At 54.6% G+C, this 17,652-nt stretch overlaps 2 protein-coding genes across 3 annotated transcripts in view; one reads left to right on the top strand and one right to left on the bottom strand.

The window, feature by feature from the left end:
• Nucleotides 1-2,367, top strand: part of FANCA (FA complementation group A) — a 52,395-nt gene extending 50,028 nt beyond the window's left edge. Inside the window, exons 38-43 of one of the 2 annotated variants that reach the window (XM_075995900.1) lie at nt 646-708; nt 1,017-1,122; nt 1,413-1,488; nt 1,603-1,759; nt 1,881-1,973; nt 2,121-2,367. In XM_075995900.1, coding sequence (XP_075852015.1) covers nt 646-708; nt 1,017-1,122; nt 1,413-1,488; nt 1,603-1,759; nt 1,881-1,973; nt 2,121-2,264 — 639 coding nt within the window. In that variant the 3' untranslated portion in view covers nt 2,265-2,367. Of the gene's footprint in view, nt 1-645; nt 709-1,016; nt 1,123-1,412; nt 1,489-1,602; nt 1,764-1,880 lie in introns of both variants that reach the window. The other variant, XM_075995901.1, reaches the window with a different exon arrangement.
• ZNF276 (zinc finger protein 276) lies at nt 484-17,479 on the bottom strand. Its single transcript, XM_012737234.3, has 11 exons — nt 16,979-17,479; nt 15,715-16,018; nt 15,293-15,339; nt 14,749-15,201; nt 13,269-13,347; nt 12,111-12,194; nt 4,356-4,466; nt 4,211-4,286; nt 3,709-3,826; nt 2,874-2,973; nt 484-2,800 (listed from the first exon to the last, which is right to left on the bottom strand). The coding sequence occupies exons 1-11, from the start codon at nt 17,199-17,201 to the stop codon at nt 2,530-2,532; spliced, it is 1,866 nt and encodes a 621-aa protein (XP_012592688.1). The 5' UTR covers nt 17,202-17,479; the 3' UTR covers nt 484-2,529.
• Between the last annotated feature and the right edge of the window lie 173 nt (nt 17,480-17,652).

Raw genomic sequence — 17,652 nt, 5'->3', positions numbered from 1 at the left:
AGGGACCATACTGGACTCTGGAGAGCCCCTGACAGCCCCCAAGGCCAGCGGCACCCACGTTTTCTGTAATTAGTGCCGAGTGCACAGAGGTGGTGACTCCCTGAGGAGAAAGTGGAGAACTCCCAGAGGAGAGCTGGGTGATCCGTCCTCTAGTCCCTCACTCCTGAATGTGGGTGGGTCTCGGAGTTAGCTCAGGGCTCACACACTGACCTGAGAACTGAATCAGTAGCAGAGTGGAGGGTTCTCGTCGTCATAAAAATCAGACAGGCGTTCTTCCCAGTCCAGGAATCTCAGTGGCTCCAGAGCCTCACGCCCAAGTGTGAGGGTGGCCCCTGGGTCAGGACAGCCCATGGCTTGTCTTCTGACAGGAAGCCTCATGGCTCCCACAACTCGGAGACTCCAGCCACGATTTGTCACTGCTGCCACTTTTTCAAATTGCTTTTAGCTGTTCTAAAGGCAAGTATAAAATGACCCACTCAGTAATAATTTGCAATTAAGCTGTTGTTTTTATTTGGAGATCCACTGAAAGGATTTTATGGCCTAGGTGAGCAAAGGTTTAGGCAAGGAAGAAAGTACGTGTGGTTCTTACTTGGTATTGCACCACACAGGTAATTTTGTTGCAATAACAGCACGTTTTATTTGCAGCTTTTGGTTTTCCTTTTTTTCTTTTCCTTGATGGGCCTGCTGTCATCACATCTGACCCCAAAAGTAAGTGAGACGTCACCAGCTGCGGTGGCCGTTTCCCACTGTGGGCTAGTCAGGGTCCCTGGGTATCCCGGGTGAGGTGCGAGAACTCCCAGACCACAGGCCTTTACTTTAGAACGTGGTGCAGCACCCTGGGGTGTGGACACCCGAGGGTCCCTGGCGGCCTACGTGTGTCCTGCTGGAGCCTCTTCGCAGAGGCCCCAGTGTGGCGCCTTCTATAGGCTGCCACTTTGAATGAGAAAAGAGGCAACGGCCTCTTGAGCTGAGGTCAGTGCTATGGCCTCTCCCAGGGTCCCTCTCTCGGGTCACAGGAGGCCGTCGACTCCCCGAAGGCTTTGGCGGTTTGTGCCGAGGTCCTGGCGTGTTTGCAGAGGAGGAGGATACCCTGGCTGGCGCTCTTCCAGCTGACAGAGACTGGTAAGAAGCCCACTGAGGGGATGGTGCTGATGGGGACTGTTTTCTTCAGAAACAACTTTCAGATGGTTAAGAATAAGCCCTCCTTGGGGCTCATTTTACACGTTCATTTTTATGAGTTCATCTTCTTGCTGCGTTCATAAGCTTCATTTTATTTGGGACAAACTTGTTCAAAGCCAGCGAATTTACTGGAGCACTGGTGGGACGTAGGTGCCCCCAGGTGTCCTCAGCCTGAGCCATGGTCCTCCCAGAGACATGGTGTCCAGAGCTGACTGACCCTCTCTTTGTTGCAGATGCCGGGCTGGGGCAACTCCTCCTCCGTGTGGCCCCAGGTCAGCATGCCAGGTTGCTGCCCTTTGCCTTCTACAGGTAAGTACACCTATGAGCTGGTCCAGGGAAGCCCACGTGGTCAGGGTTGTATGTGGCGTTGCTTCACAGATGATCTGTCCGTGACAGCTCTTGTCATCACGTCTCTGCCCCTAGTCTCCTCTCCTACTTTGACAAGGACGCTGCTGTCAGAGAGGAGGCCTTCCTGCGGGTCGCTGTCGACATGTACCTGCAGCTGATCCAGCTCTTTGTGGCCGGGGAGACCAGTGCGGTCTTGCTTCGGGCCAGCAGGAACCCAGAGCTCCAGGGCCAGGCAGGTTCCCCCACCCAGAGGCTCCTTCTGCCCAGGAACATTCTGGCACAGGCTGTGGGGACATGCCGGTCCTGCCGCAGTACATACCATTAACCTGTGACTCTGCCTGTCTTCCCTCTAGGGCAACCCTGTGGAACTGATCACAGAAGCACGTCTTTTTCTGCTGCAGTTAATACCTCGGTGCCCGAAAAAGAGCTTCTCAAACATGGCAGAGGTAACACCAGGATGCTCACCTTGGGGTTTGTGTGTGACACCTCAGGTCCACGGGCTGTCAGCTGTGTCCTCCCACCCCTCTCCCACGTCTGCGCAGACAGCTGCTCGGGTCCCCTGTCCCGAGGGCTGAGCATATGTCTCCTCACAGCTGCTGGCTGACCGTGGGGACTACGACCCAGAAGTGAGCGCCGCCCTCCTGTGCAGGCAGCAGGCTGTGCCCGAGGACCTGTACCGGGAGCCTCACCTCTTCCGCTTGGACTCGTCACCATGCACCAGCCCCGCCCCTTTGTAAATAATTTATTACAAGCATAACATGGAGCTCTTGTTGCCCTAAAAGTGGATCACAAACCACCTTGGTTGCTTCAGTGGGGAAAGGAATAAATTATTTATAATCTGCTTCTGGCCCCAAGTCAGTTGGTGTGTGTAGGAACATAAACCCTGGTCCCAGAACAGCCCAAAGGCTGTGTGAGCTACACACCAAGCCACCACCACCAGCCCTGGTGACGTGTGCACACAGCAGGGGCATGTGAAGAACCCCACATTCCCACCTGCAGGCCTCAGGTGGGCTCGGGCTTCACAGTCTGGTCTTCCGTGGTCCCAGGGGGGCTCGGGGGCCCGGGTGGTGGCTCTGCCTCCAGGGGCAGGGCCTTGTCCTGGGTCTGGGTCAGTGGGTGCACCATGGACATGTGCACGTTGAGGTTGTGCGCTTTCTCGAACCGCCGGCCACATTGGTCACAGGCGAAGTCCAGCTCAGTCTCAGCCTTGTGTTTGGTCATGTGGTACTTGAGGGACGCCCGCTGCCTGCACTGGAACCCACAGACTTCACACCTGGGGGACAGAGGCATGTGAGGAAGGGTCTGTGCCGGGCCCAGCGTCCGGGGGACACCCGGCCCACACTCACTGCAGAGGCTTGGCTCCCGAGTGGCGCATCTGGTGGACCAAGAGGTGCTTCCGCTGCTTGAAGGTTTGTCCACACTCGTCACAGATGTAGTTCCGCACCTCTGAAAGACCAAAGATGGGATGAGCGCAGGCGCCTAAATGCTCAGACCTCCCCAGGGAAGCATGGTGTCAAGCATCACAATCAGGAAAAGTACACTCAAGTCCTGGAGCCGACCTTGCAGAGTCCTCCACAGGTTTCTAATCCATGAATACTGTACTTTTGGTCCACTTTTGGCTCAAAGTCCATGTATACGTGGACCCAAGCAGTTCAAACCTGTGTTCAAGGGTCAGCTGTATACATAACAAATTCATCTTAAACAAGAAGGAATTCAGTTCAGGGGGACTGCCCCTCGTAGACAGGGCAGGAAACACAGGCCTCGTGTAGTCACAACACTGAAACTAGGAAGCCATGAGGTTGTGAATGTCTAACACGGGCCCAAAGTGAGAACACATGCAGAGAAAAGGCTAGAAGAACTTAGGGACCTCCTCCCAGTGTGAGTGCTTATCTTTGTGCTCTTATTTTTTGACAATTGCTAAATACATGTAAGTTTTATCCAAAAAGGATTAAAATAAGTGGGTTTTCTTAGATCATGAGCTTGCAAAAGGGTACTAATATTTCTTGCCTGTCACTCATGACAAACTAGACGTGGCCTCCACCTGCCTCTGTGAGCACCTGAAGGCCCAAGTGCAGCCCTGGGCCTCCTAGAAGGGTGCATACTAGACATGGCCCCCAACCCCAGGATGGGGCATATGCTGGGATCCGCCCCCCACACGGCCATGCCTGTGAGGGCAGGTACCTGTGTGGATGAGCTTCACGTGGCGCTGCAGGTAGCGGTCGATCATGAACACCTTGTTGCAGCCAGGGTGGGGGCAGGGCCTCTCTCTGACCTCCTCGTGGTGCTCCTTGATGTGCTTCTGCAGGAGGGACCCAGGGAGAGGCCCTCAGTGCCTCCCCAGGACAAAGTCCCGCCTGGCTGAGTGGCACATCCCACCTCCCAAGGACCCTGCTCGCTGACCCTTCAGCTATAGCAGACTGTCCCTCCAGGAAGGACAGATCCCACTGTCCTGGCACTACACACCTTGCTCCCTTACAGCCTCACTCGAAGCAGCACCTGGACCGACAAGGGTGTCTCTAGAGTGAAGGGCTGGCTCCACATCCTCCCCCTGGGGATGGTCTGGCGGTAGCTGCTCCGAGCCTCTGTTAGCTAACAGTCTGTGCCCAGCTCTGCAGAAACACCTGGTGCCACCCCCCTCACACTGACACCCGCCGTGCCTCAGTCGGGCACACCCAGCCCTCACCTTCATGCCGTCAGCCCCTCGGTACACGGCTGTGCAGCCCTGGTAAGGACACTTGTAGATGGTGGGAAGCTCCTCCCTGCAAGGCAGAACACGCATGGAGACGTGGCCCACGGGCAGGGCCGGCCCCACACTGCTGTCCCCTCACCTCTCACAGCGGAGTTTTTTCTTCCATCCGGGCTTGGGCCCAGGTTTCTTACGCATTTTTGGTTCTTCAGCCTTCTTGGCTTCTTTGCCTTCACTCTTCTTACCAGAGATCCTGAAGGAAAAAAAAGATGCACCCAAATTCAGTGATGTTTCTAATCTCCATTCACAAGCGTTCCTTGTCTCTTGAAACACAAGAGAGGATTTTTCTCAAGCTTCCGTGACTGAGCTGCTTCTGTGCTGCTAACTGGCTGGCCCCCAAATCTCCCTGTAGCCACCAAAGCCAGAGCAGCTCTGTGAGGCCGAGAGGCCTGAACTGCCGCCTCGAGCCAGCGCAGCCCAGAAGGGGTGAGAGCACGGCAGCACGCAGTGTGTCTGCCACAGTGGTAGGTTTTTGGAATTGAATGCTGTTCTCGGCACCAAAACCAAAACCTGGAGACGTCATGGGAAATGGTGGGGTAGGGAAACTTTAGGGGACAGTCCCGTCACCGAAACCACCACTGCCAGAACAAAGTTCAGAATCCACTACCTGGCAAATCTCACGCCTGATCACTCATGGCAACCAGGTGGAGTGTGAGAAGGGAGAGGGGCTCTTCTCTGGTAAGCGACATGCCACCAGCTGCTGCCCCTGTTCCCCAGCCCCACCATGGCTGCAGGGGGACCACCTGGGGCCAGGATGGGCAGCGGGGACCATGCCCTCCAAAAATTCGGGGTTTTGACTGTAAATTGTTCTGACAGGTCCCTGAGGGGCCAGTGCAGAGGCAGCAGCTCCCCTGTGTCGTCTACCAGAAGACTTAAAGAGATAAATACACCCGTTTTTCCTTTTTGGATCCAGACATTTAAACAAATCCCTGTGAAGAATAGAAGGGACGTTCCTCGACATGACAAAGGGCATGTATGAAAAACCCACAGCAAACACCGTGCTCATGGTGAAAGACTGAAAGCATTTCCTTACGATCAGGAACAAGACAAGGATGCCACTTTTTGCCACTGTCACTCCACACAGTACTGGAGGTCCTGGGCAGAGCAGTTGGGCAAGGGTAAAAAATTAGGAAGAAAAATAATCTTTGTTCACAGATGACATGAACTTATATGTAGAAAACCCTGAAGAATCCACACACAAAAAGGCTAATAAATGACTTCAGCAAAGTTGCAGGGTATAAAATCCACACACAAGACCCAGTTATATTTACATATACTGCCAGTGAACAATCAAAAAGGAATTAAGAAAATAATTCATTTGTAATAGCATCAAAAGGAATTCTTAGGACTAAACCAAGGAGAAAAACTTATACAATGAAAACTACAAGAGTCCAGGCGTGGTTGGGCACACCTGTAATCCAAGCACTCTGGGAGGCTGAGGCAGGGGGATTACTTGAAGTCAGGAGTTGGAGACCAGCCTGAGCAAGAGAAGAGCGAGACCCCATCTCTACTAAAATAGAAAAAATTACCCAAGTGTGATAGTCCCAGCTATTTGGGAGGCTGAGGCAGGAGGATCACTTGAGCCCAGGAGTTTGAGGTTGCTGTGAGCTATGATGATGCTACAGCACTCTAGCCCAGGCAACAAAGTGAGACTCTGTCTCAGAAAAAAATAAAATAAAACTATAAGAGACTGCTGAAAGAAAATTAACATGAAGGCCAGGCGCAGTGGCTCACACCTGTAATCCTAGCACTCTCAGATGACAAGGAAAGAGAATCGCTCAAGGTCAGGAGTTCAAGACCAGCCTGAACAAGAGTGAGACCCCATCTCTACTAAAAATAGAAAGAAATTATCTGGACAACTAAAAATACATAGAAAAAATTAGCTGGGCATGGTGGTGCATGCTTGTAGTCCCAGCTACTCGGGAGGCTGAGGCAGAAGGATCGCTTGAGCCCAGGAGTTTGAGGTTGCTGTGAGCTGGGCTGATGCCACGGCACTCACTCTAGCCTGGGCAACAGAGACTCTGTCTCAAAAAAAAAAAAAAAAAAGCCGGGCGCGGTGGCTCACGCCTGTAATCCTAGCACTCTGGGAGGCCGAGGCGGGCGGATTGCTCGAGGTTGGGAGTTCGAAACCATCCTGAGCGAGACCCCGTCTCTACTATAAATAGAAAGAAATTAATTGACCAACTAAAAATATATATACAAAAAATTAGCCGGGCATGGTGGTGCATGCCTGTAGTCCCAGCTACTTGGGAGGCTGAGGCAGGAGGATTGCTTGAGCCCAGGAGTTTGAGGTTGCTGTGAGCTAGGCTGACGCCACGGCACTCACTCTAGCCAGGGCAACAAAAAGTGAGACTCTGTCTCAAAAAAAAAAGAAAATTAACATGACATAATAAATGGACGATGCCATGTTTATGGATAAGAATATTAACATGGCAATGCTTCTACAGATTCACTGCAATCCCTATCAAAATCCCAACAGCATTTCTTTTGTAGAAACAGAAAAACCTATCCTAAATTTAGCATAGAATTTCAAAGGACTACTAAGACAAATTTGAAAAACAACAAAGTTGGAGGACTCAAACTTCCTGTTTCCCAAACTTACTACAAAGCTACACTTATCAAAACAGTGTTACTGGGCCGGGCGCGGTGGCTCACGCCTGTAATCCTAGCACTCTGGGAGGCCGAGGCGGGCGGATTGCTCGAGGTTGGGAGTTCGAAACCATCCTGAGCGAGACCCCGTCTCTACTAAAAATAGAAAGAAATTAATTGACCAACTAAAAATATATATACAAAAAACTAGCCGGGCATGGTGGCACATGCCTGTAGTCCCAGCTACTTGGGAGGCTGAGGCAGGAGGATCGTTTGAGCCCAGGAGTTTGAGGTTGCTGTGAGCTAGGCTGATGCCACGGCACTCACTCTAGCCTGGGCAACAAAAGTGAGACTCTGTCTCAAAAAAAAAAAAAAAAAAAAAAAACAGTGTTACTGGCATAATTATAGACTTATAGATTAATCAAATAGAATTGATACCAAAAACCCTCACATATGTGATCCACTCACTGGTTTTCAACAATGGTACCAAAACCATTCACTGGGAAGTACAGTCTCTTCAACAAACAGTGTGGCATTATTTGATCCACCCACAAAAGAATTAAGCTGGACCCTTCCTCACACCATACAAAAATAAACTCAAGGCCGGGCGTGGTGGCTCACGCCTGTAATCCTAGCACTTTGGGAGGCTGAGGCGGGAGGATTGCTCAAGGTCAGGAGTTCAAAACCAGCCTGAGCAAGAGCGAGACCCCATCTCTACTATAAATAGAAAGAAATTAATTGGCCAACTAATTCATATAGAAAAAATTAGCCTGGCATGGTGGCGCATGCCTGTAGTCCCAGCTACTTGGGAGGCTGAGGCAGGAGGATCGCTTGAGCCCAGGAATTTGAGGTTGCTGTGAGCTAGGCTGACGCCACGGCACTCATTCTAGCCTGTTCAACAAAGTGAGACTCTGTCAATCAATCAATAAATAAATTCAAATGAATCATGACCTGAATCTAAGAACTAAAACTATAAAACTCTTAGAGAAAACAAGGGCAAATCTTCATGACCTTAGATTTGGCAATAGTTCTGTAGATATGACACCAAAAGCACAGACAATAAAAGTAAAAATAGGTAAACTGGACTTCATCAAAATTTAAAACTTTGTGTAGCTAGGCATAGTCCCAAGAGGCTCAGGCAGGAGGATCACTTGAGTCCAGGAGTTCAAGGCTGCAGTGTGCTATGATCGCACCTGTGAACAGCCATGGCATCCCCAGCCTGGGTGACATAGTGAGACAGAGACCCCGAAGCCCACCTCAGCCTTCCAAAGTGCTAGGATTACACGTGTGAGCCACCACGCCCGGCCGAAACTCCATCTCTTAAAAAGTAATAAATTTTATGCTCAACGTACATTATTAGGAGTGAAAAGACAACCAACAGAGGGGAAGAAAATACTGGTAAATCACATAACTGGTAAAGGTTTAATATCCAGAACATATAAAGAACTCCTACAATTCAACAGCAAAAGGCCAACCTAACTAAAAAATGGACAAAGGACTTGAACGGATATTTCTCCAAAGAAGACACACAAATGACCAATAAGTATGTGAAGAGATGCTCAGCATCATTAGCCATCAGGGAAATGCAAACCAAAATAACAAGATACCACTCTACATCCGTTAGGATAATTTCCAAAAGAAAAAACAACATTGTCAAGGATGTGGGGAAACTGGAACCCTGTGTGGCGTTGGTGATGATGGGAAATGGTGTAGCTTCTACGGAAAACCAGCAGTGCCTCAAAAAGTTAGATGTGGAATTACTATGAGATCCAGCAGTTCCACTTCCAGGTTTATACCTGAAGAATGACAACAGTGACTCAGACACGCCCACCAGTCTTCATAGCGTCATTCACAACAGCCAAAAGGCAGAAACAGCCAAAACAATGAATGACTGGATCAACAAACTGTCTATCCATACGATGGAATGTTATTGAGCCACAGGGAGGAATGAAATTCTGACACATGCTACAACGCGAATGAGGCTCAAAGACATTATGCTAAGTCAAAAAAACAGTCACAGGCTGGGCGCGGTGGCTCACATCTGTAATCCTAGCACTCTAGGAAGCTGAGGCGGGAGGATTGCTCGAGGTCGGGAGCTCAAAACCAGCCTGAGCAAGAGCAAGACCCCGTCTCTACTATAAATAGAAAGAAATTAATTGGCCAACTAATATATATAGAAAAAATTAGCCAGGCATGGTGGCACATGCTTGCAGTCCCAGCTACTCAGGAGGCTGAGGCAGCAGGATTGCTTGAGCCCAGGAGTTGGAGGTTGCTGTGAGCTAGGCTGACACCATGGCACTCACTCTACCTGGGCAACAAAGCGAGACTCTCTCCAAAAAAAAAAAAAAAAAAAAAACAGTCACAAAAGGACAAATAGGCCAGGCATGGTGGCTCATGCCTATAATCCTAGCACTCTGAGAGGCAGAGGCGGGAGGATCACTTGAGCTCAGGAGCTCGAGACCAGCCTGAGCAAGAGGGAGACCTCGTCTCTACTAAAAAGATAGAAAGAAAATAGCTGGACAACTAAAAGTACATATATAAAAAATTAGCCGGGCATGGTGGCGCATGCCTGCAGGTCCAACTACTTGGGAGGCTGAGGCAGGAGGATTGCTTGAGCCCAGGAGTTGGAGGTTGCTGTGAGGCAGGCTGACGCCACAGCACTCTAGCCCGGGCAACAGAATGAGAGACTCAGAAAAAAAAACAAAAGACAAATATCATACGATGCCACTTACATGAGGCATCTAGAATGGGCACCTAGATTAGTGGTTACCAAGTCGGGAGGAAGAGGGGAAGTTCTTGCTTAATGGGTGCAGAGTTTCTGTCTGGGATGATGAAAGTGGTGACAGGGGTGAAGGTTGCCCAACACTGTGAATGTGCTTAATGCCAAGCTTAAAAATGGCTGAAGTGAATTAACAGATTCTAAACAATTGTCCTTTCCCTTAAAGACACATGAAAAAGGACCTTTTGATAACTCTGTCCTGCTCTGTCCTGCTGCTCCTTCTCCCACAGCCGAGCCAACTGCCCCGCTGCTCCACCCCGCTGGGCTGCGTGGCCTCTGCCAGTGACTGGCTGTCCCGCTCCCACACTGCCCCCCCCAGCCTCTTAAGCACAGAGCACACGCACAGTCTCTGCGCCTGTGCGTCTCTGCGTCTCTGTGTGTTTAGCGAGCGAGTCCCGCAGACGTGGACGGCTGTGCCCAGAGTGCCCGCCCCACTGCTGCCTGGCCGTCCTTGCCCCCCGGTGGCTCAGGTCCTGGCTCTCACTTCCGCCTGGAACCACGGAGCCCTAATGAACACGTCACTGAAGTCTCTTCTCGTGTGCCCGGGCTGAAGACTGAGGTGAACATGCCTGCTTAGAGCTAGGACTCCATGGTCAGAGTGAGGAGAATGGGAAGACGCGGACCTGAGAACCAGGCACATGGACCCCCGCTGCTCAGAGGCCTGGTCCCTCCAGGTTCCCGGCCGAGGCTAACTTTGTAGCACCTGGGGACCAAGTAGCCTCCCAGCCAGAGGGTGTCACAGTCAGCAGGCGCCATGTCTACTACCATCCAGTCTCACTGTCTACAGAGCAGTTTCTACTAAGATAAAATAACCCCTTTTACTATAAACTTCTCCTTTTTTTTTTTTTTTTTTTTTTTTGAGACAGAGTCTCACTTTGTTGCCCAGGCTAGAGTGAGTGCCGTGGCGTCAGCCTAGCTCACAGCAACCTCAAACTCCTGGGCTCAAGCGATCCTCCTGCCTCAGCGTCTTGAGTAGCTGGGACTACAGGCATAAGCCACCATGCCTGGTGGCATATATATATATTTTCTACATATACTATTATATATATATTAGTTGGACAATTTCTTTCTATTTATAGTAGAGACGGGGTCTTGCTCTTGCTCAGGCTGGTTTCAAACTCCTGACCTTGAGCAATTTGCCCACCTCGGCCTCCCAGAGTGCTAGGATTACAGGTGTGAGCCACGGTGCCCGGCCTCCTTTTTTGTTTTTGAGACAGGGTCTCACTCTGTTGCCCAGGTAGAGTGCAGTGGTGCAACCATAGCCCACTGCAGCCATGAGCTCCTAGGCTCAAGTTACCCTCCTACCTCAGTCTCCTAAGTAGCTGAAACTACAGGCACGCACCACCATGCCTGGCTAATGTTTCCATATTTTGTAGAGGTAGGGTCTCACTATGTTGCCCAGGCTGAATTTGAACTCCGAGGCTCAAGCGATCCTCCTGCCGTGACCTCCCAAAGTGCTGGGGTTGCAGGCGTGAGCCACTGTGCTTGGCCCCTATAGGCTTCTCAAAACACATCTCATTTGTCCCTCATGCAAAGCACATGCTTCTCTGCACTCCCAGGGTCCCAAGGGGACCAGTGATGCAGAAGAATGTGCTGTCCCTATCTATCAGCAGAGCAGACCCTTATCTTGTGAGGCTGTCTGGCAGAAGGGCCACCTGTCCCCCGCCTCCCCAGGCCCCAGCCTGCTGGGTAGCCACAAAGGCACGGACTCCAGGCTGTGTCCCGGGATCACGCCAGCCTGGGGAGGTCGAGGGACAGGGCGTGGGGGCTGCATCCCCAGCTGCACCTCCTTGGAGCGACCACTCTGATTTCGACCTCTCCCTTATGCTGCCTCCTCTCTTTCTCCTCTTTTCAAAACCAACATCAGACCTTAAAGAAGCCATGTCACTTCTCAATCACGGCTGCAGGGTTTCCTGGCTGACAGCGTGGTATCAGCTGCCCACTCGGTTTTCGTCCTGGACTACGAAGTGTGCAAGGACAACGACCAGCCAGTCATCAACTAACTGTGGGGCATGTTGGGTCTTCCCGGGCACAAGGCTGGGAGCAAAGCAACACGTAAAAACCAGCCCTCCCTGTCAGGACCCCATGCTCTGACTGGAGAGAGAGAACCTACACCCCAAAGCGGGAAGATCAGAACAAGTCACAGGTGCGACTCAACAAGGAAGTGAGCAACACCGGCCGCCTGGCCGCAGCAGGCAGTCCCGGAGTCAGAGCTGAGCATGGCGGCAGGGCTCCCAGGCCTCCTAGCACGCAGGGCCCAGAAACGCACACAGCGCGTGTGTGGGAAGGGGCTCCAGGACCCTGGAGGCGCCTGCCGGCCGCCCAGAATGTGGCGCCAAGGCCCAGCTTGGACCCACTCTCCCAGCTCACTCTCAGAAGACACGTTTCACAGGCCAAAAGAATCAGAGTATGAGCCTCCACCTGACGCCCCGCCACGCCCAGGCACTGGCAGCTTGGCCGTCCACTTACTTCTTCTCTCGGTAAGGCTCAAAGGACTCGTCCGAAGACTGAGTGTTTTGCTTCTTGTCATTTTCATCTTCGCTCAGGAAGTCTCTAAGGAAAGGAGAGAACCTTTAAGCCAAGCCCTGGCCTGGGTCGGGGGCAGATCCAACAAGACCTGCTGTCTACAGATACCACATGCATTTCCACGTTTTAGTTCTCCTGAAAATGTCTTAAGAAAATCCCAAAATCTCCAATCCTAGTTCCTAACACAAAGCCGGGTCACAAGCCGGCACCCCCTGGAGGCCACGCTGTCCTAGTGCCAGGACCTGGACTGGGGAAGGGCCTCCCCACAGGTCCCAGGAGGACACAGAGCCTCCTCCCGGCAGGCTCGGAGAAAGCGATTGCCTTGCCTGTAACTGTGAGCACCTGCGTAGCTGACGGCTTTGCTGTCAGGTGTTTCAAAATTCACAAAGGCAAGAAAAATCTGTAACTTTTACGCTATAGCATGACTTGCTGTTCAGTCCCTGGCACCTGTGGGACAGCCTCGGGCCACACCTGACACCCCAGCACCTATGGTGTTTCCCCACGGGGCACCGGTTGCACCGCGCTGCTCACTGGGCTGCGCCGGACGGGGCGCATATGCACCGTTGCCAGGGCGCGCAGGTGGGGAGGAAGGGCGTGAACGCCAGGCAGCACGCAGCCGCCCCAGTAGCCCTCAGCCCTGGGGGCTCACAGGCTCTGCTGGCACCTGTCCAAGACAGGGGTGCCCCCCCTTATAGAGCCTCTGCTTCAAGTCACAACGTCACAAGAAAGGGCTAGAATCTGGCTTCCTGTGTTCTAGCAACATCTGGGGTTGGCACAACCTGGGGCCTTCAAGGAGGAAACAGCAAGCAGCAACACAGGGTCCACCACCAGGCAGTCCGAACAAAGGAACTTCTAGACTGCTCTGGGTTAAAAAATGATATTTTGCTCCCTCTGTAGCTGCATTGGCTCTGGGGGTGCCCTCTGGGACCCAAGAAGCCCCCAGTGAGGAAAGAACGAGAAGCCTTGGAAGCTCCCCCGGCCACTCCTCTCTCCCAGCCAGTGGAGTGTCCTGACCAGGGCACGGGCAGCAAGCACGTAGGATGGCTGAATTTGGTTTTCAAAGGAGAAATTTTAGGCTATTTAAACCCACTCTTCTCTCACCCCTCAGAAAGGTCACTGAACTCGTCTTTTACCCGATCATCCGAGGTTGAAGGCGGAACCTGCTTCTCACCCAACTGCCCTGAGAAACAAAAAACAAGGCCCCGTCACCAACACAGAGCCCAGAAAGTGCCTCGCCCGCAAGGAGGCCCCGCCCCCACCTGACAGCAGAGCCTTTCAGGAGGGAGGCTGGGATCTTTTGGCCTCAGACTGCCCCCACCCGCCCCTAACCAGCCCATCCCCTGGCCAAAGGTCCTGCACAGCCTCTGGCCCTTCCGTGCCACCCCATGTCCAGTAAAGGCCCAGGAGGCACAAGGCACCAGAAACTCCTGGAACAGGCAACACCAGCAGGCTCAATGCCTCCCATAGGTCAGATCCCGTCATTCCAGGTGGCCTGCACTTTGTGGATGCTTTGAGACATTTAAAAAATTGTCAAAGTATTAAATGCATAAGGTTTCAAAAGCTGCCTGTGACACAATCCCATTTCCCTGAGACCCCGGAGCGTGCTGTCTTATCTGTGCATCGGCCGAAGCATCTGGACAGCTGGGTTTTTTTTTTTTGAGACAGAGTTTTGCTCTGTTGCCCAGGCTACCAGAGTGCCATGCCATCAGCCTGGCTCACAGCAACCTCCAACTCCTGGGGCTCAAGCAACCCTCCTGCCTAACCCTCCTGAGTAGCTGGGACTACAGGTGTGCACCACCATTCCCAGCTAATTTTTGCTAATTTTGGTAGAGACGGGGTCTCACTCTTGCTCAGGCTGGTCTCAAACTCCTGAGCTCAAGTGATCCTCCCGCCTCGGCCTCCCAGAGTGCTGGGATTACAGCCGTGAGTCACTGTGCCCAGCCAGCTGTATTCTTTTAAAGCTCCACTGAGGACTCCCAGGTGGGGGCCAAGTGCCCACATAAGGACAGGTGCACATCCCCAGACAAGACGAAAGAGGCGGGAAGCTGCCCCCTTCTAACTTGGTATCACGAGCAGCTGCGCCCAACCACAGTGCTGGGGGGTCTAGGCCCCAAACAAGGGCCCTGTGTCTCCCCTCTGCCTGTAAGCAGAAGAGACCAGTCCACACTGGCCCCGACAGGGCGTCACCAGGCAGCTGGCCCAGAGCAGCAGCCACAGAGGCCACAGCCATTCTCTTTCCCCACGTCCCACACACAAGGGCCCCATTCTCCTCTCCCCTCAGTCCCCTGGGCCCGCAGGAACGACAGTGCACAGGCTTAGAGCAAGACCGGATGCCCGACAAGCACGTCTACACAGAAAGAGCGACCACATATACACAAAGTGCTGACAGGGTCCTGCCTGGGGAGGAGCAAGAGGCCCAGATAGGCTGGCGGTCCCTCCCCTCCAGTCATTTCCGTCAGCTCCTCTCAGACCACACTGCGACCACGACCTACAGTGGTGGGAACATTCACTTTCTGCTAAAACCCTATCCCGCTCAGCAGTACAGATTCTTGGGCCAGCACAAGCCAGACGTGCCTCCTACCTGGGGCCGCGCTGAGGGGTGGGCCTGGCTGAGGCGGGGAGCCCGGCCCAGGCCGCACAGGACTGCCGTCTGGAGGAGGCTGGGCCGCATCAGTGCTAGGCAGGGTCTTGGTCTCGGCCCCAGCCATGGTCCCCGTCCCTCTGCCCTGGGAGATCTGAGGGGCAGCCCCGGCGGGGTCAGAGCCCCGGTTCTCGGTGAGCCGTGGTGCTGTCTCCTTGTCCCAGGCCCACTTGACAGCCAGTGCACTGTCCAGCAAGAAGGCCCTGCAGCTGGAGTCGGTGTCCATGGCATAGTCGTGGCCCTGGTCGCAGCCCCACACGGCCTGGATGACGCCGCAGTACTCGGAGGACAGCGTCCTCTGCAGGCTGGGCAGGGCCCTGCAGCTGGCCGCGTGTCCGTGCACCCACCCCACCAAGCCGTGCAGGCACTGAGGGCTCGCAGTGATCAGATCCACTGAGAAGAGTCAACAGAGAGGTCAGCGCCAAGGCTGGTCAGCACCCAGCCCAACCTCCAGAGCCCACCCTCGCCACCAGGGCAGACTCACCCAGACACGCTCCCTCCTCCACCCCTGTCGGGGGCTGGGCACCGGCCCTGCAAAGAATGAGCATGGCCGTGAGCGAGTGGGGCAGCCTGGGGTTCACACTGCTCCTCGCACAGAAGCCCCCTGGGGTCTCAAGCTCACCTCTGCCTCCACCCAAACTCCTTCCTGGGAACCCTCCCTTCTTCCATTCCAGGGACTGCCCCTCGCCCTCAGAGATCTACACGGACCTGCCCACCCAAGCACCTCCCTGTTCGCCTGCCTTGCACCAGTCCCGCAGGCGCTCACACTGGCTTCTGCTCAGCCACTCAGCCCACGCCCTGACCCCAGAGGCTCCTCCCAAGGTACTCCCTGTCCCCCAAACAGCACCTGGCACACAGGGGTGCTGAACCCCTAGACGTGCCCTGAACAGAAACAGGAGAGCCTACTTTGCACAAGGCTTCCAATGGCCTGTCGGGGAGATGTTGACTCTCTGCAGAAAGGACTTGAGGAGGCCGTGGCACTGGTAGAACTGGGCGTGGCAGTTCTTGCAGACGAACTGAGACAGAGCTGGGTCCTGGTGGACAGCCACCCCGAGCAGGCACTGGAAGTCCCTGAGGAAGATGCGCTCCCCTGGCGATGGTCTCTCTGAGTGCTCCCCAGGTGCCCTGTCAAAGATGCTTCGGAGACTCCTGGAGGAGAACTTCCCGTGGCAGAGGCGACAGTGCCCCATGGCAAGAGCCCGGCCTGTTCCTGGGCAAAGCAACAGGAGGTATCAGCAGTCAGCCTGGGAGGCTGGCCTGCAAGCACGGGACGTCAAAGATGCAAGTTCTGAGGAGGCAGGCGCCATCGTCCAGCCTCCCAGCCCCGAGGCGGAGAAGCCCCTCCACGGGGCCTCCACAGACACCAAAGGCAGGCTGGGCGCCGGCTTCCAGCGGAACACTCAGCGTTTTGGAGGACGTGGCTGATGGAAGACCACTGGTCCAAGAACCCTTTCAAGGAGCTCTGAATGCCTCCACAGCTGTGGACACGCACACATGAAGCGAGGAACTGCATTTCTCCTGAGCTGTGTCGGTGCCGTGCCTTCAAGGAAACAACCTGGGTTTCCTGTCGGCCAGGTGTAGGTGATGCCACCTCCTTTCCTGCCCCCAAGGAGAGTAAACAAAAGCACGCACAAGGCAGCCTCAGACAGCAGAAAGCATTATGAAAAGTGCACTGTTGTCACCACCCTTCACCAACTGCCAGACAGGGACCAAGCAGTTCTGAGGACACCCTGGGGTCTGTTTTACTCAAGAGAAAACTGAGGTTCAGGGAGATTAGACAATTATTTCAGTGTTACAGAACACAAAGCAAGACCAAGATAGAAACCCAAACTTGTCTGACTCTAAAACTTGAGCGCTAAGTCCTTAACAAGTTTAGAGAATTGGGCACCAAAGGGTTGGCTCTCTTGCCAATGGTCACCCCCACGCAGCTGCCACAGAAGCCAGAGGGGCAGTGGGACAGTTCTCTTGGGCGAGTTAGCCAGAAGAGGCCTCTTCAGAGCTGGGAGGCCTAAAGGGGCGGGGGAAAGGGAGGCCCTAAACATGGTCACCTGGGGTTGGGGGGTGGAGGGGATGTGGTTCTTGGGGCGGTGTCTCCGCCCAATCAGAGCCTCGGTCGCGACTCCAGCGCCGCCCCCCGTCACCACTGAACCCCCAGACCGGCCGGACCCACCTGGCTCGTCAGCGCCGTCTTCGCCCGCGTCTCCGCAGGCCCGCGCCGGGCCCCAGTCGAGCCGCGCCGCCGCTACCAAGGCCGCCGCCCCCTCCACGCTCTGCCCGCCGCTGCGGGAGGGGCGGCCTCTAGGCCGGCCGCCGCCACAGCCACCGCCGCCCGAGCCTCCGCGCTGCCGGGCCGCCCCAGGCGATAAGAAGCGGCCGAGTCGGTCCCGCTTCATGGCGGCGGCCGCCACTCCAGGCCGGCCGCGTACTGCTCAGCCCCGCCCGGCCCCGCCGCTGTCTGGCTCCGCTTGGCGCGCTGGAAGCAGAGCGGAGCAGGAGGGCAGAGGGGAGCGGAGCCGGCAAGGCGGGCGAGCCGGACGCCAGTGCTGCCCGGACCGCTCCCCTCTCCGACCCGACCGCGACAGGGCCTGCTGCCCGCGCTGTGCGGGTCGTGGGACGGACGAGGCTCGCGCAGACCTCGCGACAAGCCCGCCAGGACCCGCTGCTCCCGCCTCTCAGCGACGGGAAACTGCGGCGCGGGGCGGGCAGCGCCGGCCTAGGCCACAGGCGCGCAGGTGCCGGAGCGCGCAGCCGAGAGGGCGGCCGGGCTCACACGTAGAGACGCGTCGGCTTTGCCCTCAGACGCTCGCGGCAACTACGTGTGGAGGTTCCTTCCCCAATCCCTCG

Source organism: Microcebus murinus, chromosome 20 (genome assembly GCF_040939455.1).
Source record: "Microcebus murinus isolate Inina chromosome 20, M.murinus_Inina_mat1.0, whole genome shotgun sequence".
Lineage (NCBI taxonomy): Eukaryota > Metazoa > Chordata > Mammalia > Primates > Cheirogaleidae > Microcebus > Microcebus murinus.
The sequence above is the reverse complement of the archived record's forward strand: the minus strand, read 5'-3'. Positions and strand labels throughout refer to the sequence as shown.

Bases quoted from the DNA above. Each gene is read 5' to 3' on its own strand.
- ZNF276 (XM_012737234.3), bottom strand. From the start codon at position 17,201: ATGAAGCGGGACCGACTCGGCCGCTTCTTATCGCCTGGGGCGGCCCGG. The intron at 15,340-15,714 runs GTAGGCTCTCCT...CATTCTTTGCAG, and splicing joins CATTGGAAGCCTTGTGCAAA to GGCCGGTGCCCAGCCCCCGA. The intron at 13,348-14,748 runs GTAGGAGGCACG...TTTGTTTCTCAG, and splicing joins ACCCCTCAGCGCGGCCCCAG to GGCAGTTGGGTGAGAAGCAG.